The sequence below is a fragment of the Myxocyprinus asiaticus genome, chromosome 26 (assembly GCF_019703515.2).
Source record: "Myxocyprinus asiaticus isolate MX2 ecotype Aquarium Trade chromosome 26, UBuf_Myxa_2, whole genome shotgun sequence".
NCBI classification, from domain to species: Eukaryota; Metazoa; Chordata; class Actinopteri; order Cypriniformes; family Catostomidae; genus Myxocyprinus; species Myxocyprinus asiaticus.
The window spans coordinates 30,692,802-30,711,570 of NC_059369.1; the positions used below are offsets into that span (position 1 = coordinate 30,692,802).

Below are 18,769 nucleotides of genomic sequence, written 5' to 3' on the forward strand. Positions count from 1 at the left end.
GAGGATAAACAGAATGCCGATCTCAGATCCAGATGACTCACCAAAGATCCTTCCATCATTTGAGATCGGCCCCTTTCCTCCATACCCGCTATGTCAAGTGAGGAGAAGCCATACACCGGGACCCTTGATGACAGCGGTTTCTCCCAATACTTCATCAGATCCTACATACAATCCTGGAAAAGTGGGAGGGTTTGATGAGCTACCAGGGTGGTGGGGAGGAGGAATTTACTATCAAGTCTTGAGCATTTACCGGCAGTGAGAGTCGCTAGCCGCTCAATGCCCAGTCTAGCCACCGCCTGTCGGCAGGCCTCATGCAGGGTTGCATTTGTCCCACTGCTGATGGCTGTTCATCCGACCTGTTAGTGTTTCCAGGCGGCACCGTTTGGGACACAAACGACTCCTCGGGGCCTGTGTATTTCAGCAATTATTGATGCTGACTACCACCCCTGGAGTCGCGAGTTCGAATCCAGGGTGTGCTGAGTGACTCCAGCCAGATCTCCTAAGCAACCAAATTGGCCCGGTTGCTAGGGAGGGTAGAGTCACATGGGGTAACCTCCTCGTGGTCATGATTAAGTGGTTCTCGCTCTCAATGGGGCACGTAGTAAGTAGCATGAGCCTCCACATGCTGTGAGTCTCCACGGTGTCATGTACCGCGATCCACGTGATAAGATGCGCGGATTGACTGTCTAAGAAGTGGAGGCAACTGAGACTTGTCCTCCACCACTCGGATTGAGGTGAGTAACGATGCCGCCATGAGGACCTCGTAAGTAGTGGGAATTGGGCATTCCAAAATTGGGGAGAACGGCTCCTCGATGTCAACATCATCATCATCATCATCATCCGAAAGCCCTCCCGCAGCAGTGATGGAAACCAAGTTCTCGTCCAGTGGGACTCCTGGAACTGTTCGATCTTCATATTGAAGCCAACAGGGTCCCCGAGCTCATCCAAAGGAGTAAGCTGGTCAGCCCAACTCCGCCTCAGAGGTGAGGTTCCCACGCATGTAGGCATGACATCTCCCTGTAAAGGATCTCAACAGACCTCCTGGACAAACCGCACTCTCCTGTGCAGGATTCCTGGAGAGGGTCTACTGCAATCTCTACAAGAGATCGGCATCAATAATGCTGCCCCGGCATGTTCAACGCCCAGGCAAGCTGGACATATACCGTGCTGATCTCTAAATGAAATAGAAAATCCACACGCTCCTGGGCAAAGGCGAGACAGCAGCTTGGTCTTGCCAGGCCTAGGGGAAGCCATGTTCAACTGGTAAGTCGAACAGATGTTTTTTTTTTTTTTTTTTTGGTAAAGTGTTTAATTTCTCATTATGACTTGGTTCACTTTGGCTCGATGTCCTTAACTGAGTGGTAACTCAGTCCTTAGACAGTTGAATCCAGCCAAATCTTTAAACCGTAAGTGCATTGAAAAAGGGCTTGCTGTGGATGTGAATTGAAGAGTAAATAGATGTAGAATGTCATTTTGGGCCAGTGCTACTGATTATATAGGGAAGGGAAGGGGCTTCCCTGGTGCACTGGCCAGCAGCCTGTTCGGCGTGATTGCACAGGGCTTCATGGATGACCAAGCAAGAGGCGTGTCCCATAGTGAAATGTTGAACGAGTTGACCGAAAGAGAACTAACTGGATCACTTCAAAAGACTGATTTAACCACTGGAGTTTGATGGGTTATGTTTGCTGATTTGATCTGCTTTTTGGACCTTCAAAGGCCTGGCCACCATTTTTAAGTGTGACCATACATTTTTTAGTGTGGCTTAAGAGTCAAAATACTTTATATCATATGAGAGCATGTTTCATTCAATTAAGGACATTTCTAATGCATATTAAAGGAATAATATATTTGCTCAAAATTATACACATGTTGATCAATTGATGCATATAACTTGATAATGAACACTGTGTTTTGTACTGTAAATATCACTAATCCATCTATACTGAGAGGTATGCTACATTTAGCGCAGGTAGTTAATTTATCCCCTGCATTGTTCTTGTGTAACCTGTAGGTGTCTCGTGTGGATGGAACTGTGGACAGTGCCCCCTGTCTGAAAATAATGCACAAGACATTTGGATCCCAAAACGCTAACACAGACATGCTGTTCTTCAGACTGAGCATGCCTGTGGAGTTTGACCTGACCTTCAAGGTGCCCGCAGGCACCACTCCTCTTACACGCACCCTCACCATCCCAGAGGACGAGGTGCTGGAGGTAGACCCTGACTCTGAGTTTGAAGTGCTGAAAAAGTCAGCCAGTCGCAAAGAGCAGGAGGAGAAGGAAAAGGAGCCATCAGTGCCCAAAGATGTACAGAGCATTAAAGAAAATGACAAAGACACTGCATCGGAGAAAGGAAAGAAGAAAGGGTAAGATCAGAGGAGACTATGAAAGCTGTTTTGCATGGTTGGGAAAATTCTGAATTTAATTTCAATTCATGAGTTGGAATTTGAATTGGCCACGCCCCACGGGATGTTGAATGGGATTTGAATTGGATGACAGAAAAAGGAATTTACTGAACAGCAATTCAAAGAAATTCCACCATGTCACATGACAGAAAAATTCATCAGTCCAACACAACAACACAAATGATCACATCAGTAATTTTAAATAACTTTATAATTTGTTTCCTTAAATTATTCGACATATTTCTCTCAAATCTATTCAGCTGTTTTCCGAAAATTTGAATGATTATTAATATCATCTCATGTTTCTGGAAATATCCTATATGTTGTGTGTATGATTTCATTTGCGGGTAATTCATACTGAAAAATTAAAAACTTCACTCACAGCAGTGAGTGAATTATATAAATTTCTTAAAATTTCATTCCATTTTAATTATACAACTATAAATTCACATTTAAATTAAAAATGTTCATCCTGTTTGCTACCTCAATTTAAATTTGTTTCAAATTCAGGAATCTATTATTTAAAAAGCATTTTCAGTTCAATTCTGAATGGCACACAATCCTATCATCCTGAACAATTATAGATGTTTATAGACTCATTATTATTTCTCCTCCAGTTTCCTGTTTAAGGCTAAAAAGGCAGCCATGATCACCACTCCCCCTCCTCCTCCTCTTATGCCACGTTTGTTTGAAGATGTGGTGCCTGATGATCGTGATGACCCAGAGATCATCCTCAATACGACCACAGTCAGTCCAACATCTTCAGTACCAGATCTCACATTTGACACACTCGGCTCATTTTTCATACTTATCTTTCATTCTCTCTCCCCTTTTACTCTGTGCAGTACTATTACTCAGTGCGTATCTTCGCCGGGCAAGAGCCTAGCGGGGTGTGGGTGGGCTGGGTCACCCCGGACTACCACATGTATGACCTCAACTTTGACCTGTCTAAGGTCCGTACTGTCACTGTGACAGTTGGAGACGACAAGGGCAATGTACATGACAGGTGAGATTACCATGGGGTAGCACTGTTGGCACAATGCTTTTTCAGTGTGGTGAATTTTTATGTCAAGTCAAACAATTGAAATGCAGGTGAATGAAGACAAACATAAAAGGCTGCAATGCGGAGAGACATTTAGTTAAAAATAAAATTCAGTATAGTCAGGAGATGTACAGAAATATTGATAGTGGTGAAGTAAGAGCAGTTCAATGTTTAGTCACTGTCAGAATCTGTTGGGATTGAAAAGAAAGAAAGAGTTGTTATCACCACAAGGAACTTTTTACTCTGAAAGTGAAAAAGTTGTAATGCCAAACAGCTTTAATAAATTCATTTCAGTTAGGCCACAAATGCACTGTAACTAAATAAGGTTGTCACTTCTCTTCTGAGTTTTTAATCCTTTTTTTGTTCACATTGAGTTTAGTTATTTACGGGAGTGACAGCTAAACTCTACAACCAAATGTATTCCAGAAAAAATCAGGTAGAGACAGTAAAATCTATGTAGTGTACCGAACCAAACTGAACCACTCATTATTGCAACTGTGTGTTGAAAAACACAGCAAATGAGGTTTACTAAAAAAAAGTGGGACAATAATATGTCTCTGGTAACTAAGATTACTGTGGTCAAAAATAGCTAAAAACATTGCTATGGTTACCTCTATATCAAACATAGTATTTTCAGTAGTGACTCCTGTATTCTGTTAACATGAGGCATTAAAGGGGTCATGACATGAGGAATCACATTTTCCTTGATCTTTTGACATATAAGAGGTATTATAAAAAATATACTGTAAGTTTAGAACTCAAAACTTCCTCCTCACTGCAGAAAACCAAGCTGCCAAACTCGTTTCTACTCGTTAACTACTTCCTCCACATTGTGATGTCACACTGGGATAGACATATGCAATTGACTGCTTCCAGGACAACACATCAACGCCTACTTTACCTTATTACTTCTGTAGCCCCGCCCAGTAGCGGTGAGCATTGAGATGCAAGGAGAGAGCAGGTCTGTCAAGAGCAGAGAGCCAATCATAACAGTGGGCGTTTACGGTCAAGTCTTAAAGGAGAAGCAGCACCAATACCGAGCGTTTCTGACAGAGGGTCAAAATGAGGGTGGAAAATTATAATATTATACAAATATATGACTGTTTTTTGTGCAAAAACACTTTACTTATAATATAAGTGAACTTCAAGGAACATATTAAAATAATAAAAAAGGCATGCCATGACCACTTTAATTTAGGAGATTCACTCCTGCATTTAAACACAGATGTCTCTCCCAATGTTTTGCAGTGTGTACATGGCCTTATTATTAATCAACATCACACATCCAAAGTTCTGCAGTGGTTGCTGTTTACCAATCTTTGATTATCTATGCAAATTTGTGTTTATTCATCACTCGTGAATGTTTGGCTATTGATATTCCATTTCTCTATCAGTATAAGGAGGAGTAACTGTTACATGGTGTGGAGCGGAGAGTTTGGCAACTCCCAGCAGAAGTTCAGCCAGGAGGATCTAGTAATTGGTTGCTTGATTGACCTGGCAACAGGTCTCATGACTTTCACAGCCAACGGGAAGGAGATCAACAGTTTCTATCAGGTAAGTGCAGGTAATGTAGGTGTAGACACTCAGCTCCATGCAGTCAATGTACTGACTGTTTAAAGAGTGCTTCTGGTGATTTTGAACTCATGGCTCTGTGTTTTCTAAGGTGGAGCCCAACACAAAACTGTTCCCAGCTGTGTTCATAATGCCGGGCAGCCAGAACATGCTACAACTGGAGCTGGGAAAACTCAAGGTCAGCCCTGTCTTCTCACTGTTCATCTGAAATACTTAAACTGCATAAATCTAGGCAAGTCGCTTTTTATTAATGATGTGATTAACACAAAAATGAAAATTCTATCATTATTTACTCACCCTAATGTTGCTCTAAACCCGTCTGTCAAGCTCGAAAAAGGACAAAAACACCATAAAACCACAGTAAAAGTAAATGATACTAATTTATTTAATTATATTCCAAGTCTTTTGAAGGCCTACAAACCCTTTGTTTGATAAACGGAACTAAATTTATGTTATTATTCACTCTCAAATAAAATCACTAATAAAATCTGTAAATCAAACATGCTGGCTACGTGGATAATGTCAAACTTTTTTGTGGTCCACTGAAGAAAGCTAGTCATTGGGGTTTGGAGCAACACTAGGGTGAGTGAATAATGGCATAATTTTTATTTTTAATTATCTTTTTAACCTTTTAATGCATACCTCCGGGGGTGGTGTATGTAATAGTGTCGCTTTTCTGTGCTCCAATAAATCTTATTTTTATGATTATTTCTTATCTGTAAAGTTTACTATCACAGTATATATAATTCTTTGTTTATTACAAGACAAATGAGTACTATATTCATGCAAATGACTACTATATCACATTGATTTTCTGTGTGACAATGATGAATTATCAGTATTCCATATGTGTGTACACATACTTATTATACATGCTATTTGTTACTCAAGGGCATTGCTATTTGACAAAGAATCAATGTGGAAGTAAACTATCGCAAGTGTAACACATGAACAGTATGATTTGGCTATTGATATTTGGGTTTGCTACTGAAATTGTTAGTTGTACATCTATTTGGACTCAAAAAGTGCCAGAGAAAATACATATGTGTAGCTTATGTGTAGCTCAATATGTGTTTGACTGACAGTTGCATCTCATGAAATTTCAGTGTGGAAGTAATGAATCCTGTTCTATGTTTGTTGTATCATCTTATTGATATTTTCTTGAAAATGTTTTGAACATTTGACACTATCTGGGCATTTTGTAGATCCATTTGTAATAGATACAGTGTTGTGAAAAAGTGTTTGCCCCCTTCCTGATTTCTTTTTTTGCATGTTTGTCACACTTAAATGTTTCAGATCATCAAACAAGTTTAAATATTAGTCAAAGATAACACAAGTAAACACAAAATGCAGTTTTTAAATGAAGGTTGTTATTATTAAGGGAAAACAAAATCCAAACCTACATGGCCCTGTGTGAAAAAGTGATTGCCCCCTAAACCTAATAACTGGTTGGGCCACCCTTAGCAGCAACAACTGCAATCAAGCGTTTGCGATAACTTGCAATGAGTCTTTTACAGCGCTGTGGAGGAATTTTGGCCCTCTCATCTTTGCAGAATTGTTGTAATTCAGCCACATTGGAGGGTTTTCGAGCATGAACAGCCTTTTTAAGGTCATGCCACAGCATCTCAATAGGATTCAGGTCAGAACTTTGACTAGGCCACTCCAAAGTCTTCATTTTGTTTTTCTTCAGCCATTCAGAGGTGGACTTGCTGGTGTGTTTTGGATCATTGTCCTGCTGCAGAACCCAAGTTCGCTTCAGCTTGAGGTCACGAACAGATGGCCGGACACTCTCCTTCAGGATTTTTTGGTAGACAGCAGAATTCATGGTTCCATTTATCACAGCAAGTCTTCCAGGTCCTGAAGCAGCAAAACAGCCCCAGACCATCACACTACCACCACCATATTTTACTGTTGGTATGATGTTCTTTTTCTGAAATGCGGTGTTACTTTTACGCCAGATGTAATGGGACACACACCTTCCAAAAAGTTCAACTTTTTTCTCGTCAGTCCACAGAGTATTTTCCCAAAAGTCTTGGGGATCATCAAGATGTTTTCTGGCAAAAATGAGACGAGCCTTAATGTTCTTTTTGCTCAGCAGTGGTTTTCGTCTTGCAACTCTGCCATGCAGGCCATTTTTGCCCAGTTTCTTTCTTATGGTGGAGTCATGAACACTGACCTTAACTGAGGCAAGTGAGGCCTGCAGTTCTTTGGATGTTGTTGTGGGGTCTTTTGTGACCTCTTGGTTGAGTCGTCGCTGCGCTCTTGGAGTAATTTTGGTCGGCCAGCCACTCCTGGGAAGGTTCACCACTGTTCCATGTTTTCGCCATTTGTGGATAATGGCTCTCACTGTGGTTCTCTGGAGTCCCAAAGCTTTAGAAATGGCTTATAACCTTTTCCAGACTGATAGATCTCAATTACTTTCTTTCTCATTTGTTCCTGAATTTCTTTGGATCTCGGCATGATGTCTAGCTTTTGAAGATCTTTTGATCTACTTCACTTCACGTCAGGCAGGTCCTATTTAAGTGATTTCTTGATTGAGAACAGGTGTGGCAGTAATCAGGCCTAGGTGTGGCTAGAGAAATTGAACTCAGGTGTGATAAACCACAGTTAAGTTATGTTTTAACAGGTGGGGCAAACACTTTTTCACACAGGGCCATGTAGGTTTGGATTTTGTTTTCCATTAATAATAACAACCTTCATTTAAAAACTGCATTTTGTGTTTACTTGTGTTATCTTTGACTAATATTTAAACTTGTTTGATGATCTGAAACATTTAAGTGTGACAAACATGCAAAAAATAAGAAATCAGGAAGGGGGCAAACACTTTTTCACACCACTGTATACTGTATGTGCCAGTTCGCTAAGGACCACAGGTACAGTATGTAATAATGTTTGGCGAAACACCCACGCATTAAAGGTTTAACTAAACATACATTTACTTTTTCTGTCCTTTAGAATATCATGCCTCTTTCAGCGGCCATGTTCCGTAGTGAGCGTAAGAACCCGGTGCCTCAGTGTCCACCTCGGCTGGACGTAGAGATGCTTACCCCAGTGATCTGGAGCAGGATGCCAAACCATTTCCTGAAACCAGAAGTAGGACGGGCCAGTGAAAAGCATGGCTGGATGGTGGAATGTACAGAGCCTCTCACCATGATGGCTCTGCATATACCTGAAGAGAACAGGTAGGGGAAGTTAAGAATAGATCATCTAAGGTCTCACCCTCATACAGCCTTAAATTCCATTGTGTCTACATTATTAGCGGTGCATGGTAAGGCAAGCATCAATATTACCATTGCTCATAGTTAGGATTTTTTTTTTTTTAACCCTAAATCAAGTGACTTTTTGAGGTGAGGTGTACTATTACCTTTCTAAATAATTGGACTTTTGATTTGCACAATGGATGACGAAAAAGCATAACAGTCTTGTGGACTTACATTAAAGGAGGGATATAAGCAAAATGTAGAGACCAGAACATCATAAAGGCTTGGGAGTGGGCTCTTTTGACTGTTAACCAACCAACCAAAGCACCCTAGTAACCATCTTGAAAGGACCTAGCAACCACCCAGAACACCCAAGCAACTGCAAACCCATGTGCTTAAAACCTCTCATAACACCCTAGCAACCACATACTGTAGCAATGCCTTGGAAACCATCCACAACACCCTAGCATTGTGGCGGCAACTTATGTACAGGCAAGCACCACACATGTAAAAATGTAAGAATCCAGTTTTTGTGTACAGTATTTTCTGATATTTTCTTGTGATTCTCTTTCATATGCAGGTGTATTGATATCCTGGAACTGTCTGAGCAGCATGATCTACTGAAATTTCACTATCACACTCTGATGCTTTACTGTGCCGTATGTGCATTGGGCAACAATCGTGTGGCCCATGCTCTTTGCAGTCATGTGGACGAATCACAACTCTTCTATGCTATCGAAAACACCTACCTGCCTGGCCCCCTTCGCAGCGGCTACTTCGACCTTCTCATCAGTATTCACCTAGAGTCAGCCAAACGCAACCGCTTAGGAACTAACCGGGAGTTCATCATTCCCATGTCGGAAGAGACCCTCAGTATTACACTTTTCCCGGATGCAAAGGCAGCTCATGACCTGCCTGGAGTGGGCCTCACTACCTGCCTCAGACCCAAGCTACACTTCTCCCCCATCAACTTTGTGGGCACTGACCCAGACCTTTACACCCTCAGCCCCATTATCCCACTGCAGGTACAATGATGTATTTATGTATACTGTATATTTGGGCTTGCAATTTAACATTCATTTGGTACTATTTACTATTAAAACAAAATAACACGACACAAAAATAAATGTATTAACGTAAAATTAACTATTCATGCCCCCTTATTATTTCCTACCATCAGATCAATTCAAGCTTGAAGTACCTGCTAAATACAAAGCAAATTTTTGCATTTTTAGTAGTCAACACAGCTCCAGCTACTACTATAGGTAATGCGCCTCACCAAAGTACACTTACTGAGAGCACGCAATCTGTGAGAAACCGTTCACATGTATTCTTGTGTTGAAAAAAAGCTAGACAGAGCACAAAGGAATGAAACAGAATGCAACGGTCTCAAGGCACATTTTTAAAGCTGAACTACTTCTACCTCAACACGGTCCCTTATAAATGCAGCACTGATGGTGCGAGACACTGAAAAAACATCAAGACATTGCGCAGTAGTCAAAGAAATCTGTATGATGCATGTGTGCATAGACTAACCAACGGAATGTGTAAAAGCATCCTGTTTGAATGGCCTCTAAGTCTACCTTTTGACAAACCCGATGTAAAATGGATTGCTGTAGACCAATAATAGGCTTAAGTTCAATTATAAACATTTATAAAAAAAAGTAAAACAAACAATATATAGACTTTTTCATTTTAACTCATGTAACTCATTTAACTCTGCCTAAATAATGTAATTTCTTTAAATTATCTTCATTTGGGGCCTTGTCTCAGCAAATATTGATTTATTCAGTAATATTCATGTAATTAATTTGAATAAAAATGTAAAAACCATGATCAGCAATGCAGTGATTGATTGGCGACACAACAGTCAAATATAATGATGTCATATACTTTAGTAAAAATGTGAATATGATATAAATCATTATATGTATTTATTTCTTGATAAAAACTTATATAAGAGATTTGTTATTTGTATGTACAGTATATAACATTGTAAATAAATACATAACAATATATATGCCTATAAAGTAGTTAAATTTATACTACAAGATATTTCTGTATTAATTAATTTATAGAGAGCGGTAACATTAATGTTAACCCCAGCCAAACAGAAAGTAATCTTAAAAAAAGAAACACAGCCAAAGCGGCAAAAATAAAGAGAATAGGCTGAAGACTTGTAAATAAATTAAATGCGTAACATTGTTTTCAATTGCAATTACTTTTGATTTGCATTTTTTTTTTAATTATTATTATTTCAATGTACTTACCTACTTGATACTTCACAAATGCGCAGGGGCATAAAAGCTCTTTTTAAAAACCTGAGTTCTCACATTGCCGGAAAACAACGAAAAGTTTGAAAGAGGGCTATCATGTACACTTTTCTAATAGCACAAATGCAGATACCGCTCTTTCATTAAGTTCTTTGCATCTGTTGAACTGTAGAGGGCGCTAAGAACCGAGGTCAATGCAGACAGAAAACCATTAAGTTTATGCATGAAAATAAATTGTGAAGTCAGTCAAGAGCAGAGAGCCAATCATAACAGTGGGTATTTACTGTCAAGTCTTAAAAGAAGCAGCATCAAAACGTCTTGATTACTGGTGTAACCTCTGTTCCCTGATGGAGGGAACGAGACGTTGTGTCGATATAGTGACACTAGGGGTTCACTCTTGAGATCCCCAATCACCTTTGCTTTAGAAAAGGCCAATGAAAATTGGCGAGTGGAATTTGCATGCCACTCTCCCCTGGACATATGGGTATAAAAGGAGATGGCGTGCACCACTCATTCAGAGTTGTGCTGAGGAGCCGAGAGAGAGTCCTGGCCATGTCAGCGGTCAGTTCAGCGCCACAGCAGGAGGGACACATGTCTTGTTCCCTTCATCAGGGAACAGAGGTTACACCAGTAACTAAGATGTTCCCTGTCTGTCACTCCCTCGATGTTGTGTCGATGTAGTGACACTAGGGGTTCCTTTACGAAAGGCCGCAGGTGCTGAACCATGTCGCGAGGTACAGAGGAGCGGACACGGGCAGGCTGCTGCGTGCCTCGAAGCGAGCGCTCGACCACATCGTGACCTTCCAGTGAGTTAGGTAAGGCGTCTCCTGGGTCCCAATAAGGGTGGGAGGAGGCACTTACCCGAGGAAGCTACAGGCGGTGGCCTTTCCTGATTTTTCTATTAAGTAATTTCCCACCGAGCACCTGCTAGAATAGCACTGAGGAAGTGCTCTTTCCTCTTCAGGAGGGAGAGCACTACGGAGACCACATCCTACCGGAGGGAGGTTAACATGTGGAGAATACCTCACATGGACTTACTGACAGGGAAGTTCACATATGGAATGATGCCACTGAGGAGGACCCTATCTACGGAGAGGGTACACAGCAACAGTGGCCGAGGCAGAGCAGAGCTCTGACGAGGGGAAACACAGGGTTAACCTGAGGGGAAACTGAACTGTGGAAACGCATCATACAGGATTACTGAGGGGGGAATCACCATATATGGAGCACCGAGCCTAAGTCCACGGGCTCACTTGAAAAGGGGCATACCACGATTACTGGGCCTGGCGGCGTCACTCTTCCGCCGAGTTCGCCACCGAATAGTGTTTAAAGAATTAAAGAGGTGTCCAGTGTTCACCAGTTACGGGGAACTGTTGTGGACAAGATAGCGCACATTATCACCTCAAAAGGGGAAAGGTACAATGCAAGCGATACACCCGACCGGCCACCCCGTAACACTCGGGTCGAAACCGGTTCTATGCGCAGGTTGTAGAACGTCGCAAAGGTTTTGGGTGTAGCCCAACCCGCTGTTCTGCATATGTCTGCTAGAGAGGCGCCCCTCGCCAGTGCCCAGGAGGACGCAACACCTCTGGTGGAATGTGCCCGGACTCCCAAAGGGCATGGCAGATCTTGTGATTGGTAAGCCAGAGAAATGGCATCCGCAATCCAATGGGACAACCTCTGTTTGGAGACAGCTTTCCCCTTCTGCTGCCCTCCAAAGCAGACAAAGAGCTGCTCCAAGCATCTAAAGCTCTGCGTGCAGACCAGATAGATGCGCAGGGTGTGAACTGGACACAGCAACAACAAGGCCGGGTCTTCCTCCTCTGAAGGGAGTGCTTGCATGTTCACCACCTGATCCCGGAAGGGAGTGGTGGGAACTTTGGGCACGTAACTGGGCCAGGGTCTCAAGATCACGTGAGAGTGTGCCGGCCCGAACTCCAGGCATTCGCTGGTGACAGAGAGCGCCTGCAGGTCCTGCACCCTCTTAATAGAAGTGAGCACCACCAGGAGGGCTGTCTTCAGGGACAAAGTGCTAAGCTCGGCCTGCTCCAGGGGCTAAAAGGGGGATCTCTGTAAGGCAGGTAGGACCACAGAGAGATCCTAAGAGGGAATCAGGCACAGTCTAGGGGGATTCAATATCCTCGTGCCTTTGAGGAACATGGTGATCAAGTCGTGCTGTCCAGAGGTTCTCCCATCCAGTGTATCGTGATATGCTGCAATAGCAGCCACGTACACATTCAGGGTAGAGGGAGACAGCCGTCTCTCCAGTCCCTCTAGTAGAAAGGACAACACAGACCCGACTGCGCATCTCTGTGTAACTTCTTCGTGGGAAGAACACCAATTCGTGAAGAGACGCCACATCAGAGCATACAGCCGCCTCATGGAGGGGGCTCTTGCCTGAGTGATCATGTCTACCACCACTGGCGGAAGGCCTACTAGGTCCTCCGCATCCCGTCCAGGAGCCAGACGTGGAGATTACAGAGGTCTCCCTCTGGCCCCCGAGGCCAGCTGTGCGCCAAGGCATCCATGCAGAGGATGTCCAGAGCCCTGATACTGCCTGCCCATTGCACACGGCGCCCCAGCCTGAATTCGAGGCATCTGTCATGACCACGACATGCCTCGAGACCTGCTCTAAGGGAACCCTTGCCCGTAGAAACACCAGGTCTGACCAAGGACTGAAAGTTTGATGGCACTGAGGCATGGCACTGGGTGCCATGGCGCCATTCCCACCTCAGGACTCGAGTCTGTAGCCAGTGCCGGAGCGGTTCATATGCATCAACCCGAGGGGGAGTACCACTGCCGAGGATGCCATATGCCCCAGGAGCCTCTGAAATTGTTTCACCAGGACCGCTACCTTCTGCGTGAAGGTGTTCAGGCAGGCCAGAACCAACTGTGCCTCAGGGTGACCGAGTCCAACTCTATACCGCTTGTTAGGTTTGTTGAGGTACGCTGCCATTTATTGATGCAGCTCGTAAAAACAGATGTACTTAAAGCTTGAATTGCTCGTATGGTAGGAAAATCCATACTTTTATTTTAGAATATACGGACACGCATGATTAATTACGTTTATTTTTTTATGTGTTATTTTTTATTTGATTAATCACACTTAATTAACATGTTAAATCAACAGCTATTATATCACTACTACTATAAGTGAATCTCAAAGAACATATTAAAATAATAAAAAAGGCATGTTATGACCCCTTAAAGACCAAAAGCATAAAATGATGCTTCTGTTAATATCTGCACAATGCCCTTGCAGGAGCTGAAGACCCAGGCTCTGAGCATGCTGACCGAAGCTGTGTTTGATGGCAGTCATGCTATGCGCGATCCTGTAGGGGGCAGCGTTGAGTTCCACTTTGTTCCAATCCTTAAACTAATCAGCACCCTCCTCATTATGGGCATTTTCAATGATGAGGACGTCAAGCATATCCTCAAGATGATCGAACCCAGTGTGTTTGGAGCAGAAGAGGAGGAGGCAGGAGAGAAAGAGGAACCAGGAGAGGAAGCTGCTCCCAAGGAGGAGGGAGAGGAGTTGAAAGAGAAAGAAGAGTTGGCTGAAGTAGAGGAGGCGGTGGATGAAGGAGTAGGGGAGGAGGAGGAGGAGGAGGAGCTGAAAGCCCTGAAGAAGGAGGGAGAAGAAGGCAAAGAGGTCGAGAAGGCAGTGGAGGAGGAGGAAGGAGAGAAGGTTGATGGGGAAAAAGCAGAGGAAGAGAAGGAGGCAGAATTACAAGAGGAGGCCAAAGAGGAGGAAGAGGAAGCACCGGAGGAGGGGCTACTCCAAATGAAGCTTCCAGAGTCTGTCAAACTGCAGGTAAGTTTCACAGATCTCATTAAACAAAGTTTTCTTTCCTGTGTTTCTTTCCTTTTGGAATTTAAATTTGAAGTAGGACATATTTTAAAGAGCCTTAAAGCAATAAAATGAAGACTGTACTACTATATTCTGAAATCTTTTAATTCTTTAAAAAAATAATATTTATTTTATGTCTCTGTCTGTCTTTCCCTGTTTTCAGATGTGTACACTTCTACAGTATTTCTGTGACTGTGAGCTCAGACACAGAGTGGAGGCTATTTTGGCATTCTCCAATAACTTCATACAGCAGATCCAAACAAACCAGCGTGAACGGTACAACACGCTAATGAGAGCATTTACAATGTCCGCTGCAGAAACTGCTCGCAGGACCCGAGAGTTCCGCTCCCCTCCGCAGGAACAGGTGCAATACCCATCATTCTACTTTAAACCCACATGTGCTTTTCAACTGCTTTCAGGGAGACTGATCAGTGTTTTTGTACATTCATGTGTGTGTTTGTAGGTTTTCCTGTTGACTAACTTTAAGCACAACCCAGAGGAGGAGGACTGCCCAGTGCCTGAGGAAGTGCGAGAAACCCTTCAGAAATTCCATAATGACCTCCTGAATCACTGTGGTAAGTTCAAAACATATCACAAACTTACTAACCACATGACAAACCCCTAAGCACCAACAAGATATACTGTTGCTCTATCACTTCTATATCATTTGACACATAACTGATCAAATGATTCATATACTGTATTTTTTTAATGTATTTTTTTAAGATTGAAGCCTTTAGCAACTACAAAAAAAAATAAGAAAACTGAAGCCTTTAATGCACAAATTATTAAATCACAAAGGGGGGAAAAATCTTAAATGGATAGTTCACGAAAAATGACAATTCTCTCATCATTTACTCGCCCTCATGCCATCCCAGATGTGTATGTGTTTCTTTTTTCTGCAAAACACAAAGGAAGATTTTCAGAAGAATTTTTCAGCTCTCTAGGTCTGTACAAGTCATGTGAATGGTGTCCAGAACTTTGATTCTCCAAAAATTACAGAAAGGTAGCATAAAAGTAATCTATACGATTCCATTGGTTAAATCCATGTCTTCTAAAGCGATATGATAGATGTGGGTGAGAAACAGGTCAATATTAAAGTACTTTTTTACTATGAATCTCCACTTTCACTTTCACCTCCACATTCTTCTTTTGTTTTTGGTAATTTGCATTCTTCGTGCATATCGCCACCTACTGGTCAGGGCTAAGGTGGAGATTTATAGTAAAAAAGGATGTAAATATTGATCTATTTCTCAGGCACACCTATCATACTACTTCTGAAGACATGTGAATGTCTTCCATACAATGCAAGAAATTCACTTGCATTGTATGGACCTACAGAGCTGAGATATTCTTCTAAAAATCTTAATTTGTCTTCAGCAGAAGAAAGAAAGTCATATACATCTGGGATGGCATGAGTGTGAGTAAATTATGAGATACTTTTCATTTTTAAAGTTTCTTTTTCAAAACAAGAATAAAATCATTCCTCTTTTGTTTCTCCAAAATCATGCATTTTGAGAGAGTTACACATCTTTCTACTGCAATAAAATATAGTAGTGGATATTCCAAAGGTTTTTGGATACATCACTACTTTCATAAGCCATTGTGACTTTGAGGGTATAAATAAAAAACACAATGCCGTATAAAGAGGCAGTCGTATACAGTATATGAATGACTAAGGGTCAAACACATGGTGGTTGTATGTATTCTCTCATCAGGAATGGTTAAAATGTCTTTAAAAGTCTGTCCACATCATGATGGACAACATGCATCAGAGTGTTAAACTGAAACACTTCATGATAACAGAAACTTAAGAAGACAAATTAGTGATTTTAGTCAATCTTAGCATTTTGATTCATTTTATAATTGATTATCAATATTTGTTTCTGTACCTCAGGTGTCCATGTTGAAGAAGAAGAGGAGGAGGAAGAGGTGGATGCGTCACTCAGAGGAAGACTGCTCAGTCTGGTGGAGAAGGTCAAGAGCCTCAGGAAGAAAAAGGAGGAAGAGGAGCCAGAACCAGATGAAGAACCCAAACCTAGTGAGTAAAAGTAGTTAAGCAACCCCAGAATTTTGCTACCTGCTTTCCTCTCGTATGGATCAATGTTTTCTTTTCACATAGTTATATTCTTTTAGTACTCTAACATTTCTGGAACACTCTACCCCTCAGGCACATTACAAGAGCTGATATCCCACACAATGATTCACTGGGCTCAGGAATCCTTCATTCAGAACCCTGAGCTGGTGCGGCTGATGTTCAGTCTTCTCCACCGGCAATATGATGCTCTGGGAGAGTTGATCAGAGCATTGCCTAAGGCCTATGCTATCAACGCTGTGTCCATACAGGACACCATGGACCTGCTGGAGTGCCTGGGGCAGATTCGCTCCCTGCTCATTGTCCAGATGGGCCCAGAAGAGGAGAGGCTTATGATCCAGAGCATTGGGTTTGTACTTTAAATGATTGTTGGAATGATTCAGATTACTGGCACATCAAGTCCTTCAAGTGATATTCAAGGTCATCATGTAAAAATTTAGTTTCTTTGATGTGCAAGTTTTGTTTGTTGTCTTGTTACAAAAGTGTCTAGAATCATGGTATGTTTACCTGAAATTTGATATTTGATATTCTTATTGTCTGTCTTGTAGTAACCTCATGAACAACAAAGTGTTTTACCAGCACCCTAATCTGATGCGAGCCCTGGGCATGCATGAGACAGTCATGGAGGTCATGGTAAACGTGCTGGGAGGTGGAGACTCTAAGGTATTCACATTTATGTTATATACTGAACATATGAATACTTGAAATAAGATTTTCACAAAAAAAAAAAAATCTGAAATAACATTTCAAATAGAGTTGAAACAAATGGAATCTCTGTCTTGTAAATTTTATTTTCTTTGTCTTTAGGAAATTCGATTCCCACAGATGGTGACCAATTGCTGTCGCTTCCTGTGCTACTTCTGTAGGATCAGCCGTCAGAACCAGCGATCCATGTTTGACCATCTCTCATACCTGCTGCAGAACAGTGGCATTGGACTGGGTCAGTGCCTTTGTAACTCCTCATTTACACTGATGTAGAATATTAAGCAATGGTTGATACCGTTCACTACAAATCAGACAAGGGTAGAAGTGGACCAAGGATATTTACAAGTAAGACTCTTTTCTTATAAATAGTTTTAACTTGAGTTTTTAATATGTTGATTTGTAGGAATGCGTGGATCCACGCCTCTTGATGTTGCTGCTGCATCCTGCATTGACAACAATGAGCTGGCCCTGGCTCTTCAAGAACAAGACCTTGAGATGGTAGTGCTCTGAACATTGTTGTTGTTTTTTTTTTTCTGGTACATTTCTTTTAACTTCTCATAAACATTCTTTGGCTCTCCCTGCTGCACAGGTGGTGACGTACCTGGCTGGCTGCGGCCTGCGGATGTGTCCCATGCTCCTGTCTAAAGGCTACCCTGACATAGGATGGAATCCATGTGGAGGAGAGAGATACTTGGACTTCCTGCGCTTTGCTGTGTTTGTCAATGGTCAGCATGTTCAGTTTAATTCCATCTCTAAATGATACCTCTTTTTGGAGGTATTTGTAGTTAATGTTGGTTGGTGGCCATGTCAGTGATTGCCTCTCTGTCTCCCAATGAAGGTGAGAGTGTAGAGGAGAACGCCAATGTAGTTGTTCGTCTGTTGATTCGTCGGCCTGAGTGCTTCGGCCCTGCCCTGAGAGGAGAGGGTGGTGCAGGTCTGTTAGCTGCCATTGAGGAGGCTATTAAGATCTCTGAAGACCCTGCCAGAGATGGGCCGACTCCTAAAAAGGACAGACGTTTCATGTAAGACATTGCAACGAATAACCTTTGTGTTACGATACACATACTATTCCAGTTTCATTCACACAGACTTCAAACACTGAACCTTTGTCCAGATATATATGTACATGCATATGTATGTGTGTGCTTATTGTTGTAATATCACTAATTGTTCTCCTGTTAATTCAACTGCATATTAATTTTAATAGTTTGGTAATTCTGTTTTCATTTTTGCCCCGTTATTGGTTCACAGGTTTGGAGGGGAGGAGCAACAAGAGGAGAACAGAGTGCATCTTGGGAATGCCATTATGTCATTTTACTCAGCCCTTATTGACTTGTTGGGTCGCTGTGCCCCTGAGATGCATGTAAGTAGTAACTTGATAGTTCGCCCAAAAATGAAAATTCTCTTATCATTTACTCCCCACTCATACCATCCCAGATGTGCATGACTTTGTTTCTTCAGCTGAACACAAATGAAGATTTTTAGAAGAATATCACAGCTCTGTAGGTCCATACAATGCAAGTGAATGGTGATCAGACCTTTGTAGCTCCACAAATCACATAAAGGAAATGTAAAAGTAATCCAGATGACTCCAGTGTTTAAATCCATATCTTGTTTACTCTAAATCTC

General features: G+C 42.0%; 1 protein-coding gene across 1 annotated transcript in view; it reads left to right on the forward strand.

Annotated features, from left to right (window-relative positions):
- Positions 1–18,769, forward strand: part of ryr1b (ryanodine receptor 1b (skeletal)) — a 149,659-nt gene that overhangs the window by 73,144 nt on the left and 57,746 nt on the right. Inside the window, exons 29-46 of the mRNA XM_051656671.1 lie at positions 2,012–2,364; positions 3,021–3,150; positions 3,249–3,409; positions 4,840–4,999; positions 5,109–5,195; positions 7,973–8,199; positions 8,798–9,242; positions 13,753–14,304; positions 14,504–14,704; positions 14,804–14,915; positions 16,238–16,381; positions 16,511–16,784; positions 16,984–17,098; positions 17,243–17,375; positions 17,544–17,638; positions 17,730–17,865; positions 17,979–18,162; positions 18,392–18,503. Of these exons, the coding sequence (XP_051512631.1) occupies positions 2,012–2,364; positions 3,021–3,150; positions 3,249–3,409; positions 4,840–4,999; positions 5,109–5,195; positions 7,973–8,199; positions 8,798–9,242; positions 13,753–14,304; positions 14,504–14,704; positions 14,804–14,915; positions 16,238–16,381; positions 16,511–16,784; positions 16,984–17,098; positions 17,243–17,375; positions 17,544–17,638; positions 17,730–17,865; positions 17,979–18,162; positions 18,392–18,503 (3,621 nt within the window). The remainder of the gene's footprint in view (positions 1–2,011; positions 2,365–3,020; positions 3,151–3,248; positions 3,410–4,839; positions 5,000–5,108; positions 5,196–7,972; positions 8,200–8,797; positions 9,243–13,752; positions 14,305–14,503; positions 14,705–14,803; positions 14,916–16,237; positions 16,382–16,510; positions 16,785–16,983; positions 17,099–17,242; positions 17,376–17,543; positions 17,639–17,729; positions 17,866–17,978; positions 18,163–18,391; positions 18,504–18,769) is intronic.